Source organism: Oryza brachyantha, chromosome 4 (genome assembly GCF_000231095.2).
Source record: "Oryza brachyantha chromosome 4, ObraRS2, whole genome shotgun sequence".
Classification (NCBI taxonomy): domain Eukaryota; kingdom Viridiplantae; phylum Streptophyta; class Magnoliopsida; order Poales; family Poaceae; genus Oryza; species Oryza brachyantha.
This window is the reverse complement of record NC_023166.2, coordinates 19,807,818-19,828,294: the sequence shown is the minus strand read 5'-3', so window position 1 is coordinate 19,828,294 and position 20,477 is coordinate 19,807,818. Positions and strand designations below refer to the sequence as shown.

Sequence of the window (20,477 nt, the reverse complement as noted above, 5' to 3'; positions counted from 1 at the left end):
TTAGTTTAAATACGTGTATGGATAAAATATGTGCACGTCAAGTATGAACAAACCATTTTATTCATGAACACAGGTGTATTGATCAAGAGACAGTGAGAGATGCCTCGTGTTTTCATATGCACCCCCAAAAGAAGTGGATGGCGGCATTAGTCCTCGCCGACAAGCAACCCATATATTCATACCTCTGTCCAATAAAATTTTCGTTATTAGATCCCCTCGTTTGTTCAACGAATACTTTATTCTTAGAATAATTATTGCATTGGAGCTAGTAAAGTAGAAGACAAATATATTAGAGTTTTTTTTAAAAAAAATAGGGGATACATGCATAATTATTTGAAAATATAAAGGTTATTATAGTTTTCAGAGGCAAAGCCAATTAAAAATGTCACTGGGCCATCCCCATTAAATAGCATAGAGAATCATAGATAAAATAAAGCTTTAGTAGATATTTTAGAAATTTCGTCGGGGTCGACTGACCGGGCAAAGAGGGCTAGCTCTATCTCTGATAGTTGTTATAATTTTATATTGGTAAATGTAAGGAAAGTTAAAAACAAAAGAGATTTGCTTCGGTATCTCGAGGTACCGGTACCTCAAGATACTAAATTATTTTTCATCATTGGATCTAGGATGTGTATTGTTAGATCCAACGATCAGAAACGATTTGGTACCACGAGGTACCGGTATCTCGAGGTATTTTTTTTGTACTTTTTTTAAACTGAAACAAATCTCAAAACAAAATCTTTCTGGAAGAGGGAGTGTAATTCAGAAGCTCCGAGTAATATCGCATTTTCCACGAGACAACGATTTTTCCGGTACCGACGGTTACTATTGTTGAAAACCTCAAAGCCTACGTATCATCACCTCACAAAACAGGAAGTGCATACTATTCCAAAAAAGCGACAACTTACTTAAGCATTTATCGTGTTTCCTAGATAACAGATTTTGTTCATTTCAGTGGTTTCGCTTTCACTAACAGTGTTCTCGAGCACTTCTCAAGTCACAAATTCATGAGCTTCGACACTGGTGCACTTTAAAAACGTCCAGCCATTTTCTGGAGCAATTTCACTAGGAAATTTGACAGAAAGGCAAAGGACCAAGGGTGCTGACCTATCGACGGCCCCGGCCTGGACCATGGCTCATCCTTCTGCCAGTGTGGCATGTGTTGATTCGTTGCGTCCTGGACCTGGACAGGGGCATCTATCTCCTGCCAGTGTGCATATTGGAATCTGAGGCAGAGCTGTCGTCTTCAGGGTCCCTCCCAAGATCCGAATCTTTGGGCTCCACGAACAAATTGTTCTGTCCTATAGTCTACTCAAGATCCGAAATGAATATAAGTAATTCAAAATCCAATGACCTCTAAACTAACTAAAAGATAATTTGTACATAATGTTAGTATTAGAATGTCCTTCACTATTTCAAGTACTAATGCACTTGGCCTCTGACTTTTCAAAACCCCAGCTTCTATTTTACCAAATGTAATACAGTAATTTCTAAACGCAGTTTTTTGGTAAGCAAGAGAAAAAAAATAAAATCATTTTAAGACGGCTGTAATACTTAAATAATGATAAATGTTTTTTGTTTTGGAACCTCAGTAGCAGCTGGTTGGAATACGCACGTGAGAGTGAGACGAAGCAGGTAGATGCCGATTCCCGGCACTGGAGCCCCGGGCTCATTTCCGGTGTCAGCGTCAGTGCGTCACTGTCATGTGGACCCGGGCACTGTGTCTGTGAGGCTGACGTGTGGGTCCACTACGACTGGCGTCTGGCGCGGCCTCCCGATGGACGGGCCGCCACGCGCAGTCCAGTGCCCCTAGCGGAACCCAACAGCTAGCCACTGGCCCACTGCCCAGAGAGGCTGGCCGGATGCAAAGCTTTTGAGCACTTCATGAGCCAGGGATTAAAACCACAATTTATGTGGATTAATCCTTTCCTTTTCACCAACAGTACACTGTAAAATGCAATGGAAGACACTAGGAACAAGCTAGCAAGTACTCCGCTCAACTACTCATGGAGCACCACACAGGCAAACATCATGACAGACAGACATATCCTAATTACGTGGAGCTAATTAAGAATCAAATCGATTAGAGACCTCCCAAGTCCCAAAAGAGAAAAAAAAAAGGGAAAGAACACTAGAGAGAAAGACAAGACAGACAGCCGCTATGACGCCAATCAACATGGAGATTGGAGAAGATTATTTAATCTGGTCTAGCTGGATTAAAATTGTTAAACGTACTATCTAGGCTGAGTTGTTTCCACACGTACTCGTATGTAGGTACGCTTAGGTTCTTTTAGTTCCTAAAATTTTTTTTTAAAAACATCACATCAAAATTTTGGACATTTAAATAAAACATTAAACATAGATGAACCAAAAAACTAATTGCACAGTTATGTCAGAAATCGTGAGACGAATTTTTTGAGACTAATTAGTCCATGATTAGCCATAAGTGCTACAGTAACCAATATGTGCTAATGACGACATAATTAGACTCAAAAGATTCGTCTCGCGGTTTCCAGACGAGCTGTGAAATTCGTTTTTTTATTCGTGTTCAAAAACCCCTTTTGACATCTGGTCAAACGTCCGATGTAACATTGGTGCCAAAATTTTTTGCCATCTAAACACCCCCTTAAGCTAGATGCTCACTGGACGAATCTGCAAGCTCTGAAGCGGCTGTCGTCTGTCGAGTGGAGGATGCATTGAACTGAGGCCTTGTTTAGTAAAAAAATTTTTTTCTCAAAAACATCACATCAAATATTTGGATATATAAATGGAACATTAAACATAGATAGATAAAAAATAATTACACAGTTATGCGAGAAATCGTGAGCCGAATCTTTTGAGTCTAATTAGGCTATGATTAACCATAAGTGCTACAGTAACCAACATGTGCTAATGATAGATTAATTAGGATCAAAAGATTCGTCTCGCAGTTTCTTGGGAAAATCTGTATTTTTTTTTCATTTGTGTCTAAAAATCTTTTCTGACGTATGGTAAAACGTCTGACGTGACACTTGTTCCAAAAACTTTTGCAATTTAAACGTATCCGCAACACTGACTTACATTCTAACGTGACTGTATGGCACAACTTGCAGTAGTGCTGCACTACTGCCCTTGTTTATTTGCAAATTGCACGCTGATACAAATACGTAATGGCTGCATAGAAAATTGGGCGATTTTGACTGGACATGATACTAGTATCATGCACGTCGACAGCACAAGCTAGCTAGACCAATGGCCGACCTGTGTTGAGTTGGTTGTCCATGCTGTGATGCCGGAGCTCGCACGGATTTCACCGGCAAGCCATTTTTGAAGGCAAGAAACGGGCTACAAAGACCTTAAGCACTAGCACTAAGCGTCAACCATACAAAGGTCTCCTTTTTATAGTTTCTATAATTAAATTAAATAGTACCGATCGCGTATAGCAGTACCCAGTGAGCGCATGCCCCTCCTGCTTAGTACTTCCTCTGTCCCACGAAGGAAGTTGTTTTAAGGATTCTGGTACAAATGAACTCTGATTTATTAGTTGCAACATCTGTCGTTTCATATCTGGGAATCTGGCACAAATTAAATACTTCACGTAAGCGTCGCGTGGGAAAAAAATGTGTGTGAAAAATAAAATATAGCATACTGGTTTTAGGGTGAACTATTTTGTGGTCCTAATGTTTCGGTGAAGAAACTACAAGTTAATTATTTCTCTCTTTTATATGACGGAGTAAGCAGTAACTATTTGAACTGGATTACTACTTGTATGATTTGATCATGTCTACTCTGATTACTTGTTCGTGAGCTACTCCTAGCTACTTACTATATTTATTTTTAACGCAAACTGTTACAAGCTAGAAATACTAAAATGATATTCACTTCTCAAATATTAATATATGTTCCTCTATTTTTTTTAGTACTAAAGCGTTTGTCTCCTACTTTATCAAAAACTAATATAATAATAGTTTAAACATAAAGTTTCTACAGTAAGAAAATAAGAGAAGCTAAAACAAAATCCTTTTTCTTACGAAGGAAGTGGTTCTCTCGTGGATGAAAATCACCGCCGTCAGAGGAGGAAAATGCACGCCGCGGGATGAAATATAAGCGGTTTTCGACCGGCGCGCGCGCAGGCAAGCGAAGCAGCAAAAGCAGAGGCAACCATTGCCATGCACACAGCACACGCAACCGCCGTCCGTTTCCGGTGGACGATCGAGCAAAGCGACCCCGCAGCGCAGAATCGAGTTGAATTGACGGCGAGATTCCCCGCCTTTTCGCGTCGGACAAGGCGGCCGGCACCGTTGGTGGACCTGACCCAGTGGCAAAAATATTACTGCACCTGCACGCACGCATGCACGGATTCCCAGGATGGTCTCTTGCCCCAGTGGCAAAGATCCTCCCAGATCCACCCCGCACTTCTGCAGTCCAGCCTAGCTGTATTGCCGGTCCCCGTGATGGGGTCACTGTATCCATACCGTTTTCGTAATACTACCTCCTTTTCGTAACGTACGTTTAACTTTTTTGTCATAACGGATGATCATTTGTCTTATTTAAAAATTTAGTATAATTATAAAAAATAATAAGTCATCCTTAAAGTTTTTTTTATAATAAAACATGTCATAAGCAAAATAAATGATATTTTCATAACTTTTTAAATAAAACAAATAGTCAAACATTACAACCAAAAAAATCAAACGTTTTACATTATGAAACGTAGGGAGTAATATTTTTGTTTTTATAATGTTTAACTTTTAATTTCCGTCGGTTCTTGTATGGTTGTAAGTATCACCATAAAAATAATACAACCCATTTGTGATCATTTTCATAATTGGTGGGATCTCTAGCTAGCGGCTACTCAATTCTTTTCAAAATATAAGTATTTATAAGTTATATAGCAAAGATTAAGGTTTAAAATAAAAGATCTAACTAATTTACTTAAGTATTTATAAGTTATATACCAAATTTCATTAAGGTTCTAACTTCTAACTAATTTTCCTTCGTATTATCAGAAAATATATTTATCTAGGGACAAGATGGAGTGCCATCTTGGTGGGTTTCTAGATTCAAGGATACGACGGAAACAAGTTCCAGCTTACTCCAACATTCTACGGTACCCATGAGAAACCTTACAAAATCCACTAAAAACAATTTATCTATTTTAATTTTGCGTGATTACCGCGGCACTATCGCTGCTGTACCTGACGGTAATATTTATGGTATCGAACGGTTTGAAAGCCCCTGATTACGGATCATGTTCTATTTTAGCAGCTGGGAGAGCACAAAACTGCAGAGTTTTCTCCTCTTGTTTTGTTCCCGAGTCCTGACAAGTCGTAGCCGGCAAATAATATCGGTCCCTTTTCACTGTTAAAAGGTTAAAAGAAAGAAACATCAGAGATTCAGAGTGGAAGACAGGAAGAGGAAACAAAATATCTGACGATGTTTTGAGATATTTCTCCATCCCATTACTTGTGCTGTTATTCACTTCTGCTTAAGCTTTGTTCAGTTGCTGGATAATCGATCGGTTACATGTGCACAAAACACGTTCCCGGGTGAGAAAATTGTAAAAATGACACTGCCAATCGTGTGACACACATGCTATATACACGGAAGAATTAATACGTCACGAATAAGCATTGCCATATCACTGTAGTTATCGGCACGTACAAGAGACACCAGGCTCGTGCACTCGTCGTTAAATATTTCTTTTTGCCGCCATTTGGTTGGCGCTAAGCATGCTAGCTCATCGTGTTGACCAATAGCGAGAGGCCGGAGATAAGGCTAATAAGCTGGAGATAACATTCACTTCTTCACACAAAAAAGTAGTCTTTTTTTTTTGGCAAATTGCAGCACGGGATAGAGGAAAGCCAAGCCGATCGCTTGCGAACTTGCGATGAGGCTGGCACTTACTTGGCCCTGACACGTCAGGATATGCTTCAATTGGTCATCCGATCTCCTCATCATCCGCATGATAAATGTTAGTACTAATCATTCTGTTCATTTCCGGCGTTTTTGCTCTTCTGTCAGAGAGAGGTTTTGACTTGTGTACTGGTAGTGTAATCTAAGGGTGTATCTGACTTTGAACAGAGACGATGTCAACGCAGACAGGGGCAGATAAAGCTACGAAGAACCTAGCCAGGATGCAGATCAATCGAATTAAGAAATGGAACTGCAACGCGTGGATTAGATCATGCGAGAATTAATGCTGGGGTAGCTCCAGATACGCTTCAGCAAGTTTTGGTTGCGCGATCTGATTGATCAGGTTCCATGGCGTCATCGATGATCATAGGTGAGAGTTGGAGGACAGCTCAACGCAATTACCTGCAGCCTGCCTGCTTCCGACCTCCCTAGAATGCTGACTCGTCGATTCATTTCTACATGTCTGAAGCAATCGACACGAGAAAGAAAATGCATTGGCCTGAACTGGAACTCAATTTGCATTGGATCACTGCATTAAACTAACCAATTCGATCATATTTTTCTATTACTAACCAATTCAATACATTTGTTCCACGTTACAAGATATATAGGGTTTTAGAGTTTCCTACACATTGATGAAAATACTAATAATCTGAATAAATAAATAAAAAATATACATGGCTGCCCTGAAGGCTGAAGTAAGCTTTAAATACAAAGGCCCATATACCTCGAGATTTATATGGGCCGAACCCACACATGGGTCTCACAAATTGGAGCCCAGCGGCCCAGTTGGCGATGCTGGGCCGTAATGTTCACTTACCCTAGGATCTGGGCTTGCCGCTCGCAGCAGGAAAGAGAAGGGTTTTTCTCCGCCCGACCGACGCCGCCGCCGCCGCCTCCCGCGCGAACAAGCAGCCGCCGCAGCCACGGTCCCGTGCTTCCTGCTCCCCTCCCCTGCAGTAGAGAACACTAAGCACCAGCTCTTCCTTGTTGCCTTTTCCGTGGTGGTCTAATGGGCAAGCGGCTCGCCGGCGCCGAGAAAGAGGTGAGTGCAAAGCTCCAGCAAACGGAAGCTTGAGATGAGTTTTCCTTTTTTTTTTTTTCTTTTACTGATTCTGTGTTGCGGTGTTTGTGGCAGGTGCTCGTTGAGATCGTGAGGTTCACCCAGAAGAACGGGCTGAAGGGCGCCGAGGGGGGATGGAAGGATTTCTTGGCTCGGAACGACAAGAGGTTTGGAGCTTCCCTCAGTGACCCCAAGAAGCGCTCCAAGGATGTGCTGCTTGCTTTCCTTGTAACCTTCTCCAAAGATTTCCAAAATGTGATGTTTTGATTCAGTAAACGTGTTTCACTCCACAGACTTCGTCAGGCAAACTTAATTTTTTTCCCCTTTTGGGTAGTGATATTGACAATCTATGGCTTTCTCCTTTTTGGTTATAGTACTTCAGCAAATTAGTAAGGCGTCTTCAGGAACAAAGTGCGTTTCAGCAATATATCAAGGAATTTCCTGACAACATTTCTCCCGAGATGGTATTGATTGTACTACGGCATGATTATTGTTGTTTCTGGACTTATTCTGGGAACAACAAAGACAAAGCTATCAAACATTTCGTGGTTGACAATTTTTTTACTTATATTGTGCAAAATGCAGAAGCTTGTTCAACTGACAGCAGAACACCCAGAGTACCGGAAAAATTACAGCTTCCCATCTTACAAAGAGGTACAGGCTGTATAGTTCTTTTATTAATTCAAAATTCATGATTTTATCCTTCTTCCCTTGCAGTTTTACCCTGTCGTAAGTGTTAAAATAAAACCATAGAGAGTCTTGTCTATCTACTGACTACTGTTCTTCACTAATGTTTAATATAGGCGAGTCACTCTTTATATCGCCCATCAGGGTATTTAGAATGTTTATGATTTTTTACTCCAGATTTTACTGCCATGCTGACAGGGATGGAAAGTGATGCGAGAAGGCAAAGTTACCAATTTTGTGAACTCAAATATGTTGGCAATTGATTGTGAGATGGTCCTTTGCCATGATGGCACAGAAGCCTTGGTCCGAGTATGTGTAGTAGACAGCAGGCTAGAGGTATTATATTTGGATGCATTGGCATTGTGGCTCGATATTTTCCAACACAGTATAGAGGTATTAAACTTATTCTCTTTCAGGTTAAGTTAGATGAACTTGTGAACCCCTTAAAAGCTGTTGCAGATTATAGGACAAGCATTACTGGTTTGTCTAAGAAGGATTTAAAAGGAGTCACATGCTCATTAGTTGATGTTCAGGTATGCTTTCACAAACTCTTTATCCATTTGATTTGATTTAATCCTGCGAAAGTTATAATTCTTCTTTCCTTCCCTAGAAATCGTTGAAGAAAATCTTGTCTAAAGGAAAGATTTTGATTGGTCATAGCCTATCAAAAGATTTACAGGGTAATGTGTGATTAATGCTGACCAATCTACTTGATATATTCATTCTATGTATCCAGCATGTTTATTGGCATGCTTTATTTTGTTATTCAGTATATAACTTTGTTTATCATTTTTTATTCATTTGCAGCTCTTAAGTTTGATTATGCTCGGGTCATTGATACAGCATACATCTTTAAGTATGCAAATTTGCCTATTACTGCATCAGCCTCTTTAAACAGCCTGTGCAAGGTATAGTTATAGAGATACCATAAAACAATGTTATTTACCTAAGTGTAGGGAGCATTTTTTCCCCCTTATGAATGATGTCTGCTAGAAAAACAATGCATGGATGGTCTGAAGAACTCCATGCTATGAATCTGTCGGTCATGAATCTGTTTTGTTGATTATTTGTGTTTCTAGTCAGTTTTGGGGTATGCTGTTCGGGAAGAAGGAGAACCACATAACTGCTTGAAGGATGCAGAAGCCGCGATGAATCTAGTTATCGCTAAGCTTAAGCATGGATTTAATGATCCCATTGAAATTGCAAGAAATAGTGTAAGAGTAAACAATAATCTTTGACCTCAGTATTGTTATTGAGGTTGCCATCTGACTTGTTTATTTCCATTTCTTAGGTACCTGAATCTGATATGGTGAAGTTGCTTGCTCATAAAATTCCAGTCTACTTGCCTTGTCAAGAGCTGCTCAAATTATTCTCTGGAAATCCCAGTATTGATGAAAAGGTTCTGCAGACTTCTATTGATTTGTTCCATACGGATATACTTTTATGCATAATCTAATGGTTTTGTTTCTTTATCGATAGAATGATTCAAGGATTCGTGGTGACTATTACTCTACATGTATCTTGTTTGGAGACATAGATGAGGCAGAGAAGGCATTTGATGAACTGGATGGCCAAGAGACCAAGGTACACTATACCCTTTGATGCCCTGCTACTTGGGATTTGCACTTGTACTTATCATTTGATCGATTGGATTGCATCAATATGTTATCAAATCTCTCTGTTCTATGCTATGCTGAAACACGCAGGACTCTAGCGGGCGGCTTCAAAAAAATGTTCTGCTGAAACGTGACAATGGGGATGTGGCAAGCTTCTATATCCGAAAGATGGCGTATGGTTCTCAACTAAACGAGTCAGAACTTTCAAAGAAGAGGCCACCACCTATAGAGGATGCAGAACCGACAAAAGAAGTTGATGGGGAGAAGCAAAAAAAGCGAAAAACTGGTAAGAAGCACGAGAAGAAAACAAAGATATCAGTGGCTGAGTGATGATCTTGGGGGGCAATGATGCTGGGATCATCCTGTTTGACATGGACGCGAAGAGATTAGTTGATAAGCTCTGAGATGGATGTTGAGATAATTCGGTTAGGAGATTGACTCCAGTTTCTAGGGCTTATTTGCCCTTCCATTGTTTCGACCGTGTTGAGCACGAATGTTGCAAAAGGTCGATATATTAACGTGGAAATTTTGTTCTGATGGAATCATCTTGTGTATCTCACTGCCTTGTGAAGCATCTGGTCCATTTACAGTTCATTGCAAACTCTTAAAAAAGATGATGAGATCAACAATTCAGCCAACATCATCTGGTTACAAGTAGTAACTAATGCTGTAATCAAATCACGCTGGTCAAACTTAATCAAACCTAATCATACAGCCTGGTTTAAAGAATTTGGCAACGCCAGCCTTGTGCTGTTATATCCGTTGGTTTTGCAGTTGTCAGCTGATGAGATCTCTCACAACAAGTTGGCCAATTGCAAGAGATAACCTATAGTGAACAGAACATTCAACAACAAAGGCGTTCTTAGGACTTTGACAGCGTAGCATCCAGTTTATCTGCAATCATTGCGATCCATGCCTGCAAGGAAAATCAACTGGATAATGGGCGTCTCTCTGCTGGCATACATAATTTAGAGCAGTGCAAATCTACAAGCAACAAGCTTTTCATTACATTCAGTCATTTGTTCGCAATAATAATTACATTGTACTCAGATGCAATGCAATAACGCACGATCTTCCTGTGAATACTTCAAAATTCAAATGCTCCAGGGCAAACACACCCTAGCAATTGCAATTCAGCAAAAATGAGCATTAAACCAATGTAAGCATATTACTTGACTTAATACTGGTGGTGGGGTAATACACCAGATGATTGCTTATGCGTGATTGCTCACAAGAACAAATTGGTTCTTCTCTACATTATCTGTGTGAACCACCCCAAACAAATTAGGGAGCTACATATTTTTAAGAGGCTTTAGGTTCGAAATGACATACCTGATCAATATTAGTGAACCCCCTTATAATGTCACCACCAATTATTGCAATTCCTTTATCACCAATTGGTTGCAGTATTAGAGCCTGTATATTTGGGAATACACCAAAAGCTTTGGTTTCAAACTCAGATAATTAATTAATCTGAATGTTTTCAAATAAAAATCCAGGATGAATTCCAAAGTTTCCCAGTTTAAAGATGATATAATCAGCCATCCTTACGTGTAACAAGTTAACAAACATGCCAATGTGTGCTTACATGTAACTTCTCTAAAATGAAAGGATTTTGTACCTGCGTGTTAGCTGGCAAGAATGGCAGTTCAGACCTTCCAGGATACAAAGCAAGGTTTGCTAGGTAAGATTCTGCACGAAGACCAAAGTGAAATGTCTGAAATCAAACAGAAAAAAAAAACTTAACGTAGCAAGAGACACTCACGCTTCTTGGATTCCATGGCACTTCTGTAAAGGGAACCTTCCATGAACTTCTGTGCATCCACCATAACTGCATTACCATCTTCTGGAGAGCCGGCAGCAACCCCAATTTGAAGAACACAATTACCTCCATACACCACAACCAAGGATTTGCAGCAAGTTGCAGTTGTAAGCGAATCCCACGTCCTATTTGTGAGGAATTAAGTTATAGGCAGCTTCACAACATAATTTCCTTAGTGTATGCATAGAACTGAAAGATTCGCTTAATTATGTTCATCTAAGATCATAAAACCAGGTCACCGGTAATTATATATAATCACTATATAGAACCTTGCTACGTTTTAAACCCTATCTGAGTTTCCACGATCTCTATGAATTAAATATGAGCCTCAATTGAAATAAGCAGTACGTGTGTCAGTAGATTGGTTACCAAAGTAGTTCAGGGAGAGCTGGGTTCGATACACCCGTCCCTACCCGTTTGCATTCGACACCTCGAGGAACAACCTAAGATCATTTTACAATGAGGAATCATTGTAAGAAGCTATAATATGGCGCAAAAATTAAAAGTTCCTCAGTTCTCACAGGAGAAATGGATTTCGGTCGGATGGACAACCAAACAAGGCCAGCAAGAATATCAGTAACGGAGAGAGCCAGAGTCAGTATGTCAGCCCTCGACTGCGAACTGTTGACAGGACAAAGAAACTATTCAGTAGTCATAAATCACAACGATTCCATGGCTTCTCAACAAGAGTGCATAGATGATGAACACAACAGTGAGCTTTTCTTTTTGTTTTTTGTTTTTATCTTTTCAGGATGACCTGGAGGCGTCGGTGACAGCTGCAATGCCGGAAACGGCACGGTTGAGGAGGGCAGCGAGCAGGGAGGCGCCGCCGACGAGGATGGGCAGGCCGCGGACAAGCGTGTCGTTGCTCCGGACCCATCCCTCCACCCAATCCTGCCGCTGCCGCAGCGCCCTGACGATGTACATTTCCTCATGCTGCTGCCGCAGCTGCTGCTGAGGAATTGCAGCTACTGAATCATTCACTGAAGCTCGAAATGGGGGGAAGGAAGAAACAGTGGGGGCTCACGCTGGAGAGGGGAAGCGGTGAGAAGAGCGGCCCCAACCCCAAGGGAAGCCCGCACCGCCGCCGGCGACAGGGCGGCCGAAGCGTCGCCGGAAGCAGGGCAAGCGTAAGGCTTCTGGCCAGCTCCATGGGAGCCACCCCACCCAAAGAGGTCGAAGCGCCTCCGGCTAGCACATGAGCGGGATCCCCAGCAGCGGCGGCAACGGAGTCGCCGGTTGGCCACTTCCCGCGGCCGCGCGCGAGATGTGGAACGACCGGTGGCCACTCGCCGTCGCTCGGATGCTACCACCAGATTTCCTTTGGGCCGAGCCAACGGCCCACAAACTCCTGCGTCGGACCAGCCCAGTTCGGGCCCACCAAGAGCATCTCCAATAAACTTGTATCAAATTTTGGTAATCGTGTTAAAAAAAAACCTTCAAAAGATAACTATTTGACCTGATATTTAAATGACTAAACATGACTCTTTAAAGTTAAATTTGTCAAGTCATCGTGTCACACAACTTGATTGCTATCTATGGTCCCATATGATTGGGTCCACAAGTCATCATCTCGACCATTAGGATTTGAAGAGGAGATAAAACGCCCTTTGGATTGAGTATGCACCAATTTAAAGATAAAATCTATTAATATGAATAATTATATTAAAATTTGAAGAGTTAAATTTTAGCCGTTCTCCTATAAATCCGTACACTTTGCCGCCGAGCCGACGACGCAACGTACACTTGAACCGAACCGAGGGCATGGCGCCAACGACGAGCACGCCGCCTCACGTCCTCGTCGTCCCCTTCCCGGCGCAGGGCCACGCGCTGCCTCTCTACGACCTCGCCTCCCTCCTCGCGGCGCGTGGCCTCCGCCTCACCGTCGTCACCACGCCCGCCAACGCGGCCCAGCTCGCCCCTCTCCTCGCCGCGCACCCCGACTCCGTCCACGCGCTCACCCTCCCCTTCCCTTCCCACCCTTCCATCCCCGCCGGCCTCGAGAACATCAGCAACTGCCCTCCCTACTACGTCACCGTGTTCATCCACGCGCTCGCCGCGCTCCAACAGCCCATCCTCGCGTGGGCCAAGTCGCAGTCCGCGCACCCCGTCGTCGCCGTCATATCCGACTTCTTCTGCGGGTGGACGCAGCCCCTCGCCGCTGATATCGGCGTGCCGAGGGTCGTCTTCACGCCCTCCGGCGTGCTCGGCACCGCCGTCCCGCACTCGCTCCTCCGACGCTTGGTAAAGCGACCGGCGGGGTGCGACGACGATGGGTTTGTTAGGATTAATCTTGTTATTTCACATTATTGAGTTGTGTGAGTGAGTGCGTGAGTTAGTTTGATTAGAGAATCAGTCATGATCTGTATGTTAGTGAAGTCATGCAAGAATTAGTCCTAGCTTGTAGTGCACGTTGGCTTGGAGTTGTGCCGGGTCATGCGTAGCTTGGGCCATGGCTGAAGAAGTGAAGAGTGGATCAACTAACTCTGCATGCATGTGTGTTAGTTACCTAGTGATGCTCTACATGCATGGAGACGTGCACAGCATGTGGAAGGTAATTAGTGGCTAAGTGGCCGGGTGGTGCGGCAAAGAGTGGCTGAACTTTGTGCGTGTGTGTGTGGCTATTTAAGCCGTGTGATCGGCTTATGTTCAAGTGTGTGAGTGTGAGGAGAAGAGAAATAAAAGTGCGTGTGGTTCACTGGTGTGCAGTGACAAGAAATTCTCTAGTGTCTCATTGTTTTCTTGCATATTGCTTCTTCTTCCTCCATCAGTGTGCTTCTTCTGTGTGTGTGTTCATGTGAGACTAGGTGAGCTGGGCCATCAGGGTTTAAGGTTACGTTCCCGGCGATTCCCGGCGAGCCGGTGTTCGAGTCGAGAGAGATCTCCATGGCGTACAAGGCCTACGTTGAAGGGCTCTTAGAAGAGCAGATCGGCAAGTCGCTGAAGCAGAACTTTCTCTGGAATCTGGAGAGCTGGGGATTCGTGTCGAACACTTTCCGCGCACTCGAGGGGAGGTACCTGGACGCGCCGCTCAAGGACTTGGGGTTCAAGCGCGTGTGGGCGGTCGGCCCGGTGGCGCCGGAGACGGACGCCGCCGGCGATCGCGGCGGGGAAGCGGCCATTGCTGCCGGCAATCTCAGCGCTTGGCTGGACGCCTTCCCGGAAGGTTCAGTCGTGTACGTGTGCTTCGGTAGCCATGCGGTGCTGACGCCGTCCGTGGCGGCCGCACTGGCAGAGGCGCTGGAGCGCAGCGCCGTCCCGTTCGTGTGGGTCGTGAACGCCGCGAGCGGCGACTGCATGGTCCCGGAAGGGTTCGAGGCGCGGCAGCGGTGGCGAAGCGCGGGATGGTGGTCCGCGGGTGGGCGCCGCAGGTGGCGGCGCTGCGGCACGCGGCGGTGGGGTATCAATCTTTCAGGTAGCGTTATCACCTCTTGGAGGGAGGCCGCACATATATATTGCTTGTGTTGGAAACCACCTCCAACGTGGGATTACATGATGATGCCGAATAATAAGGAAACAAACAAATCTATCTCTAACTTCCTCATTATCGTATTCTTACAGATATATGTATCTATCTTCTAACAGCCTCTCTCAATCATAACTTATCTAAGTTAAGATTACGACGAAATTCTCTAAGTTGTTGAACAGAAATTGGTTTAGTAAACCCATCAGCCACCTGATCTCCCGACGATATAAACTTGATCTCCAACTACTTTCTAGCAACTCGTTCTCGAACAAAATGATAATCAACTTCTATATGCTTTGTTCTAGCATGAAAAACTGGATTGACTGACAAATAAGTTGCTCCGAAATTGTCGCACCACAACCTCGCAGTAGGAGAAACTGGGAATCCTACTTCTTTAAGAAGAGTTTGTACCCACATTACCTCTGCTGTAGCATTTGTCACTGCTTTATACTCATCTTCTGTGCTTGACTGAGACACTATATGTTGTTTTCTGGCACTTCATGATATCAAGTTAGTGCCCAGGAATACAGCAAATCCTCCTGTTAATCTTCTATCATTCACTGATCCTACCCAATTTGCATCAGAAAAAGCACTCACAAGGATAGAGGGTGATTTACTGATTCTCAATCCAAGGCCAACAGAAGACTTACGTATCTGAGTATCCTCCCATCCAATGTTGGAGCGTAGGCGAATATAAAAACTGACAGACTTTATTAATTGCAAAAGAAATATCTGGTCTCGTCAGAGTTAAATATTGTAAAGCTCCAACTATACTTTTATATCTAGTGGCATCTTGTTCTCCCAGAACAGATCCATCATGCAATGATAATTTCTCTGTAGTGGCCATAGGGGTGTTGACAGGCTTGCAGTTTGACATTCCTGCTTTCTTGAGCAGATCAGATGTATATTTTTCTTGTGTCAATAAAATTCCATTTTGTACCTTATTGATCTCTATTCCAAGAAAATAATGCAAATCACCCAAATCCTTCAGGGCGAAGTCTTGTTTTAAATCTGTCAGTAAGGCCTCGGCTACACCCTGAGTTGAGCTAGCAATAATAATATCATCAACATATATAAGAACAAAGATAGTAATATTTCCCTTACTGAAGAAGAATAGTGAGGTATCAGCTTTAGAGGCCTTGAAGCCAAGATCACACAATTTATTGCTCAACCTAAAGTACCATACTCGAGGTGCTTGTTTTAAACTATATAAGGTCTTGTCTAGTTTGCAGACAAAACTAGACTTACGTTTATCTTCGTACCCAGAGGGTTGTCTCATGTAGACTTCTTCTTCGAGTAGACCATGGAGAAAAGCATTCTGTACATCAAGCTGACGAAGACACCATTCTCTGGATACAGCAATTGATAAATTAGCTCTAATAGTAGCAGCTTTAACAACTGGACTAAAAATATCTTCATAATCAATTTGATATCATTGTTTAAAACTTTTAGCTACTAGACGAGCTTTATATCTATCCAAACTCCCATCAGCTTTCCGCTTAATTTTATAAACCCATTTGCAATCAATAATATTCCTACCGTTCTGCGGTGGTACTAGATGCCAGGTTTTATTATTTAGCAAAGTTAGAAAATTCTGTACCCAATGCTTGTTTCCACTGTGGGTGCGCTAAGGCTTCATTTAAATTTTGTGGTTCGCCGTTATCAGCTAGAAGTGTATACCGAACAGTACCATCTGTATAAATTTTTTCCTTACGTATACCTCTTTGCAACCGTGTAGTAGGCCGGGTAGGTAGCTGGGGAGTAGTAGTGGTAGCAGACTAGCAGTACCATCTGGTGACGCTGTCCCATCTGTCTCTCCGCTATCCCGTGCACTGCCGCCTGCACCGGGTGAGGTGTTGTCAGCGCTGTGGACTGCATCGACTTCGGCAGAGGTGCCAGCCGCAGGCGAGGGCTGGTCGGCACCATCAGAATTTGCTGCCACCGAGTTGTGCTCCTCCTGGAAATCATCATGCGCCTGGAGTTCAGTGCTGTCAACATAATTGTTGACAGCACTGAACTCCAGGATTCAGCTTCAGAATTGTCTCCCGGATCTTCTGCGCCGACCATTGTATTCCCTGAAATTTGATTTTCTGCATGTATATGCTCAGAAAGATCGTCAGCGTGAGCAGGAGGATTACCAAGCATATGGTCGGTCATACCCCTACTGATCATACTGGGATTTAACAGTGTGGGCGGTAGTAAAAGAATTTCAGACTTTAATCGTGCTCCGGCATTAGAATGCAACTTGGAGAAGGGAAAAATAGCCTCATCGAAGACAACGTCCCGGGAGATATAGATTCATCCGGTTGCAATGTCAAGGCATTTAAATCCCTTATGGAGGTTACTGTAGCCAAGAAAAGCACACTGTTTTGAACGGAACTGAAGTTTGCGAGTGTTGTAAGGATGAAGGTTGGGCCAACAAGCACACCCAAAAATTCTCAAGGATGAATAGCTGGGTTTTTGCTAGGTGTGCGATTTATGAGATATGCAGCGGCAAGAAAGGCTTCGTCCCAAAATTTGAGAGGCATAGATGCATGAGCTAGTAGGGAGAGGCCAACCTCAACAATATGTCGATGTTCCGTTCAGCAGATCCATTTTGTTGGTGAGCATAGGGACATGAGACATGGTGAGTGATTCCAATTTTTGTAAAAAAGGAATTGAGTTTTTCATACTCTCCCCCCAGTCAGATTGCATAGCAATGATCTTACGATTAAACAACCTTTCAACGAGCTGTTGAAACTCACAGAACTTTTGTATGACCTCAGATTTTTTCTTAAGTAAATAAATCCAAGTAAACTTGCTAAAATCATCGATAAAACTAACATAAAATTTTTTCACCAACAGAATCAGGGGCAGGGCCCCAAACATCGGAAAACACCAGTTCTAAAGGATGATTAGACACACTAACAGATTTGGGATAAAGGAGTTGATGACTCTTAGCCTGTTGACGGACATCACACACACTAGCTTTATTGAGATCTCCTAGACATGGGAGATGATTACTACTAACAACTTTTTGAACGATAGGTAAAGATGCATGGCCTAAATGTCACGCCCAGAAATTTCTCACACGAATTTTTAATGGATTCTTGATAATTTTATGAATTTAATGAAATTTGAATGGACCTAAACGGAGACTAGATGAATTACTTATGAATTTTAGAAGTTTTCTGGGTTTTTAACTAAACAGAAAAGTCCTAAATCAATTATTGCGCAATTAATGGGGCTGCTGACGTCAGCGAGGAGAGAGGTACTGACGGCTGACAGGTGGGGACCACCTGTCGGTGAGAGAGAGAGGGAGAGAGGCGCTGACAGCTGGGCCCGGGAGGAGAGAGAGAAGGCGGGCGCGGGGAGCGACTGACGAGTGGGACCCACTCGTCAGCGAGAGGGAACAGAGAGATGGGGACCGAACGCGCGGTCGGGCGGACGGCGGCGACCGGCGGGAGCGGCGGGCGACGCGGCGGCGGCGGCGCACGGCGACGGTGACGCGACGGCGACGACCGGCGAGCGGCGACGGCGCAACGGCGACGACGGCCGGGGCGGCGACGCACGGGCGGCGGTGGAAGAGCAGCGGCGACGGCGACTGGCAAGCGGCGACGACGCGGCACGCGCGGGCGCAAGCGACGGCGGCCAGACGTCGGCGACGCGGAGGCGACGACAACCACGGCGGCCGGCGGGAGCGGCGGGCTTCGGCCTCGTCCGGCGACGGCACGCGACTCGGCGGCGGTCGGCCGGAAAGGGGGAGAAAGAGGGGAGGAGGGTGCGGGGGCTCACCGGCGGCGGCGAGAGCGCGGATGGGTCGGCGAAACCGAGGCGAAGGTGGCGACGCGGGCGGGCGCGGGAGATCGGCGGTGGCGGTGGAGATCGATCGGCGGCGGCGACGGGCGAGACGCGGCGGCGGCCGGGCGACGAGGGAACGCGCGGCGCCGAGGAGGCTCCCTAGCGACGGCGGCAACAAGTCGGCGACAGTGGGACGGAGGTGGTGACGCAACAGAGCGGCGACGACCGCCGACGGGCGACGAGATTTCGCAGCGGCGGCGAGAGGCAGCAGCGCGGCGGCGACACGAGCGACGGCGGAAAGTGGGCGACGGCGCGGCGGCGGAGGGGATTTATAGGGTGGCGGCGACCGGCTAGGGCGGGCGGAGGTTGGAGACCGAGTCGGCGACGACGCGGTCTCGGCGGCGGCCGTTGCGGCGGCGGCGGTTGCGGCGCGGCGGCGCGGAGTCCGGCTCGGACGCGGCGCGGCGCGGGCGAGCGGCGAAGCAGTCACTGACAGGTGGGCCCCACCTGTCAGTGGCGCGAGAGGGGAGGGAGCGGCGATGGACTTCGCGGCGCGGGCGACGGGCGAGCAGGCGAGCTGGGCCGGAGCCGCGGCCCAGGCGGGAGCGCGCGCGAAGGGCGAGAAACGGCCGGCGCGGCTGGGCCGGCCGAGCGGGAAGACGGGCCGGCTCGGCTGGGCCGGCCCGGGAAGGAAAAGAAGAAGAAAAAGAAAAAGGAAAAAGAGAGAGAGGGAGGAAAATTGGACTTCGGCCCAATTTGAGAAGGAAGGGAAAAAGAAAGGAAAAAGGAGGGAAAAAGGAAAACCCCACTTTTGCCGAGTTTTAAATTAATTTGTTTGGCCAAATTTTATACTTCTGCAATTTGAATTTAAATCCTGTTAGTCGATTTGCGAGCCTCGATTTAATTGAATTAATTCCTTTTAGAGGGATTTTTCCTGAGTTAATTAAGCCAATTGTTACTTACGGATTTCCTTTTACGATTTAGGCTTAGGACGAAACTCCGGGTGTGACACTAAACGACTGTGCCACTGAGAGAAGGTGGGCTTCATGACTTCGAGGACTTGTTTGGATGAAGATGCAGACTTTGGGATTAGATACAGACCATTGCGGCAGGGTACCCTAAGAAGCAGATTCTTCGTGACCTGATTCTTGATAGCAAGGAAAGAAGGGTGAATTTCAACAAAGGCATGATTATCAAGGGCTAAACGCCGTGCAGATATGAGATTTTTCTTTGCTTTAGGGACATGTAAGATATTATTTAGATGCAAATTATGTGCAGGGGTATGAATAGTAGAACGACCAATATACTTAATATCCACACCTGCACCACTTGCCGTATAGATGTGATCTTTTCCGTTGTATTTTTTCCGAGTCGTCAGCTTCTCCAACTCGCCAGTGATGTGATCTGTAGCACCGGTATCTGTACTAGTTGTTGTCTATCCCGTAGGAGGAGACTGCAGCAGCTGTTTTAGGAACAAAGGAGTCGTCAAATCTGTGCCAGCAATCGGCGACGACGTGTCCTGGCTTGCCGCAAAGTTGGCAGATGGGACGAGGCTTGTTGCCACGTCCTCCACCACTGTAACCACGGCCGCGATTGTTGTTGCCACCGCAGCGATCACCTCGGCCACCACCGTCATTATTACCACCGCGGCCGCCGCCACGATTGTAGCTGTTGAAGTTGCCGGTGGAGCCTCCGTTGGTATTGCGATTGCCACCACGTTTAGCACTATTGGCTGACGAAGTGGAGTGATGCACCGATGATTGGCGCAACTTTTGCCTGGACTCAAAACTCAAAAGCTGAGAGTATAATTCAGAAAAAGAAACAGGTTTTGTTCTCCCAACTAGAGATGAAACGACTGGCTCGTAGTCGTCGTCCAGTCCAGCAAGCACGTAGGACATCATGTCCTCATCATCAACCGGCTTCCCGGCGGAGACCATCTCATTGGCAAGCCCTTTCATCTTGCTGATGTAGTCGGAGATACTCAAATCTCCCTTGAGTGTCGTCGCAAGTGCAAGCCTGGTGTTCAGCGATCTCGCACGCGACTGGGAAGACAGCATCTCGTTGATCGAGCGCCATGCTTCCGCAGCAGTTTTCATGTTCACAACCTGCATAAGGATTTCTTTGGAAAGTGTGGACAAAAGAAATCCT

At 45.1% G+C, this 20,477-nt stretch overlaps 2 protein-coding genes, 1 non-coding gene and 1 pseudogene across 5 annotated transcripts; 2 read left to right on the top strand and 2 right to left on the bottom strand.

The window, feature by feature from the left end:
• Positions 1-6,760: 6,760 nt before the first annotated feature.
• LOC102712992 (small RNA degrading nuclease 1-like) lies at positions 6,761-9,612 on the top strand. 3 transcript variants are annotated; one of them, XM_015836874.2, is made up of 12 exons: positions 6,761-6,940; positions 7,034-7,125; positions 7,333-7,422; positions 7,544-7,612; positions 7,844-7,981; positions 8,062-8,178; positions 8,256-8,325; positions 8,453-8,553; positions 8,725-8,859; positions 8,937-9,044; positions 9,125-9,229; positions 9,352-9,612. In XM_015836874.2, the coding sequence occupies exons 2-12, from the start codon at positions 7,093-7,095 to the stop codon at positions 9,589-9,591; spliced, it is 1,206 nt and encodes a 401-aa protein (XP_015692360.1). In that variant the 5' UTR covers positions 6,761-6,940; positions 7,034-7,092; the 3' UTR covers positions 9,592-9,612. The 3 variants fall into 3 exon arrangements, with proteins under 3 accessions (XP_015692360.1, XP_015692359.1, XP_006653829.1); XM_015836873.2 differs by having other exon boundaries at positions 7,034-7,186; XM_006653766.3 differs by having other exon boundaries at positions 7,034-7,213.
• Positions 9,613-10,091: 479 nt separating this feature from the next.
• LOC102712250 (protein COFACTOR ASSEMBLY OF COMPLEX C SUBUNIT B CCB4, chloroplastic) lies at positions 10,092-12,344 on the bottom strand. Its single transcript, XM_006652862.3, has 8 exons — positions 12,111-12,344; positions 11,841-12,037; positions 11,605-11,704; positions 11,453-11,526; positions 11,027-11,208; positions 10,883-10,953; positions 10,594-10,677; positions 10,092-10,177 (listed from the first exon to the last, which is right to left on the bottom strand). Exons 1-8 carry the CDS (start codon positions 12,234-12,236, stop codon positions 10,124-10,126), a joined length of 888 nt encoding a protein of 295 aa, XP_006652925.1. The 5' UTR covers positions 12,237-12,344; the 3' UTR covers positions 10,092-10,123.
• Positions 12,345-12,773: 429 nt separating this feature from the next.
• LOC102712723 lies at positions 12,774-15,539 on the top strand (annotated as a pseudogene).
• Positions 15,540-20,109: 4,570 nt separating this feature from the next.
• LOC121054326 lies at positions 20,110-20,248 on the bottom strand. The gene has a single exon (XR_005811730.1). It is a non-coding gene; the product is annotated as a small nucleolar RNA Z247 (small nucleolar RNA).
• Between the last annotated feature and the right edge of the window lie 229 nt (positions 20,249-20,477).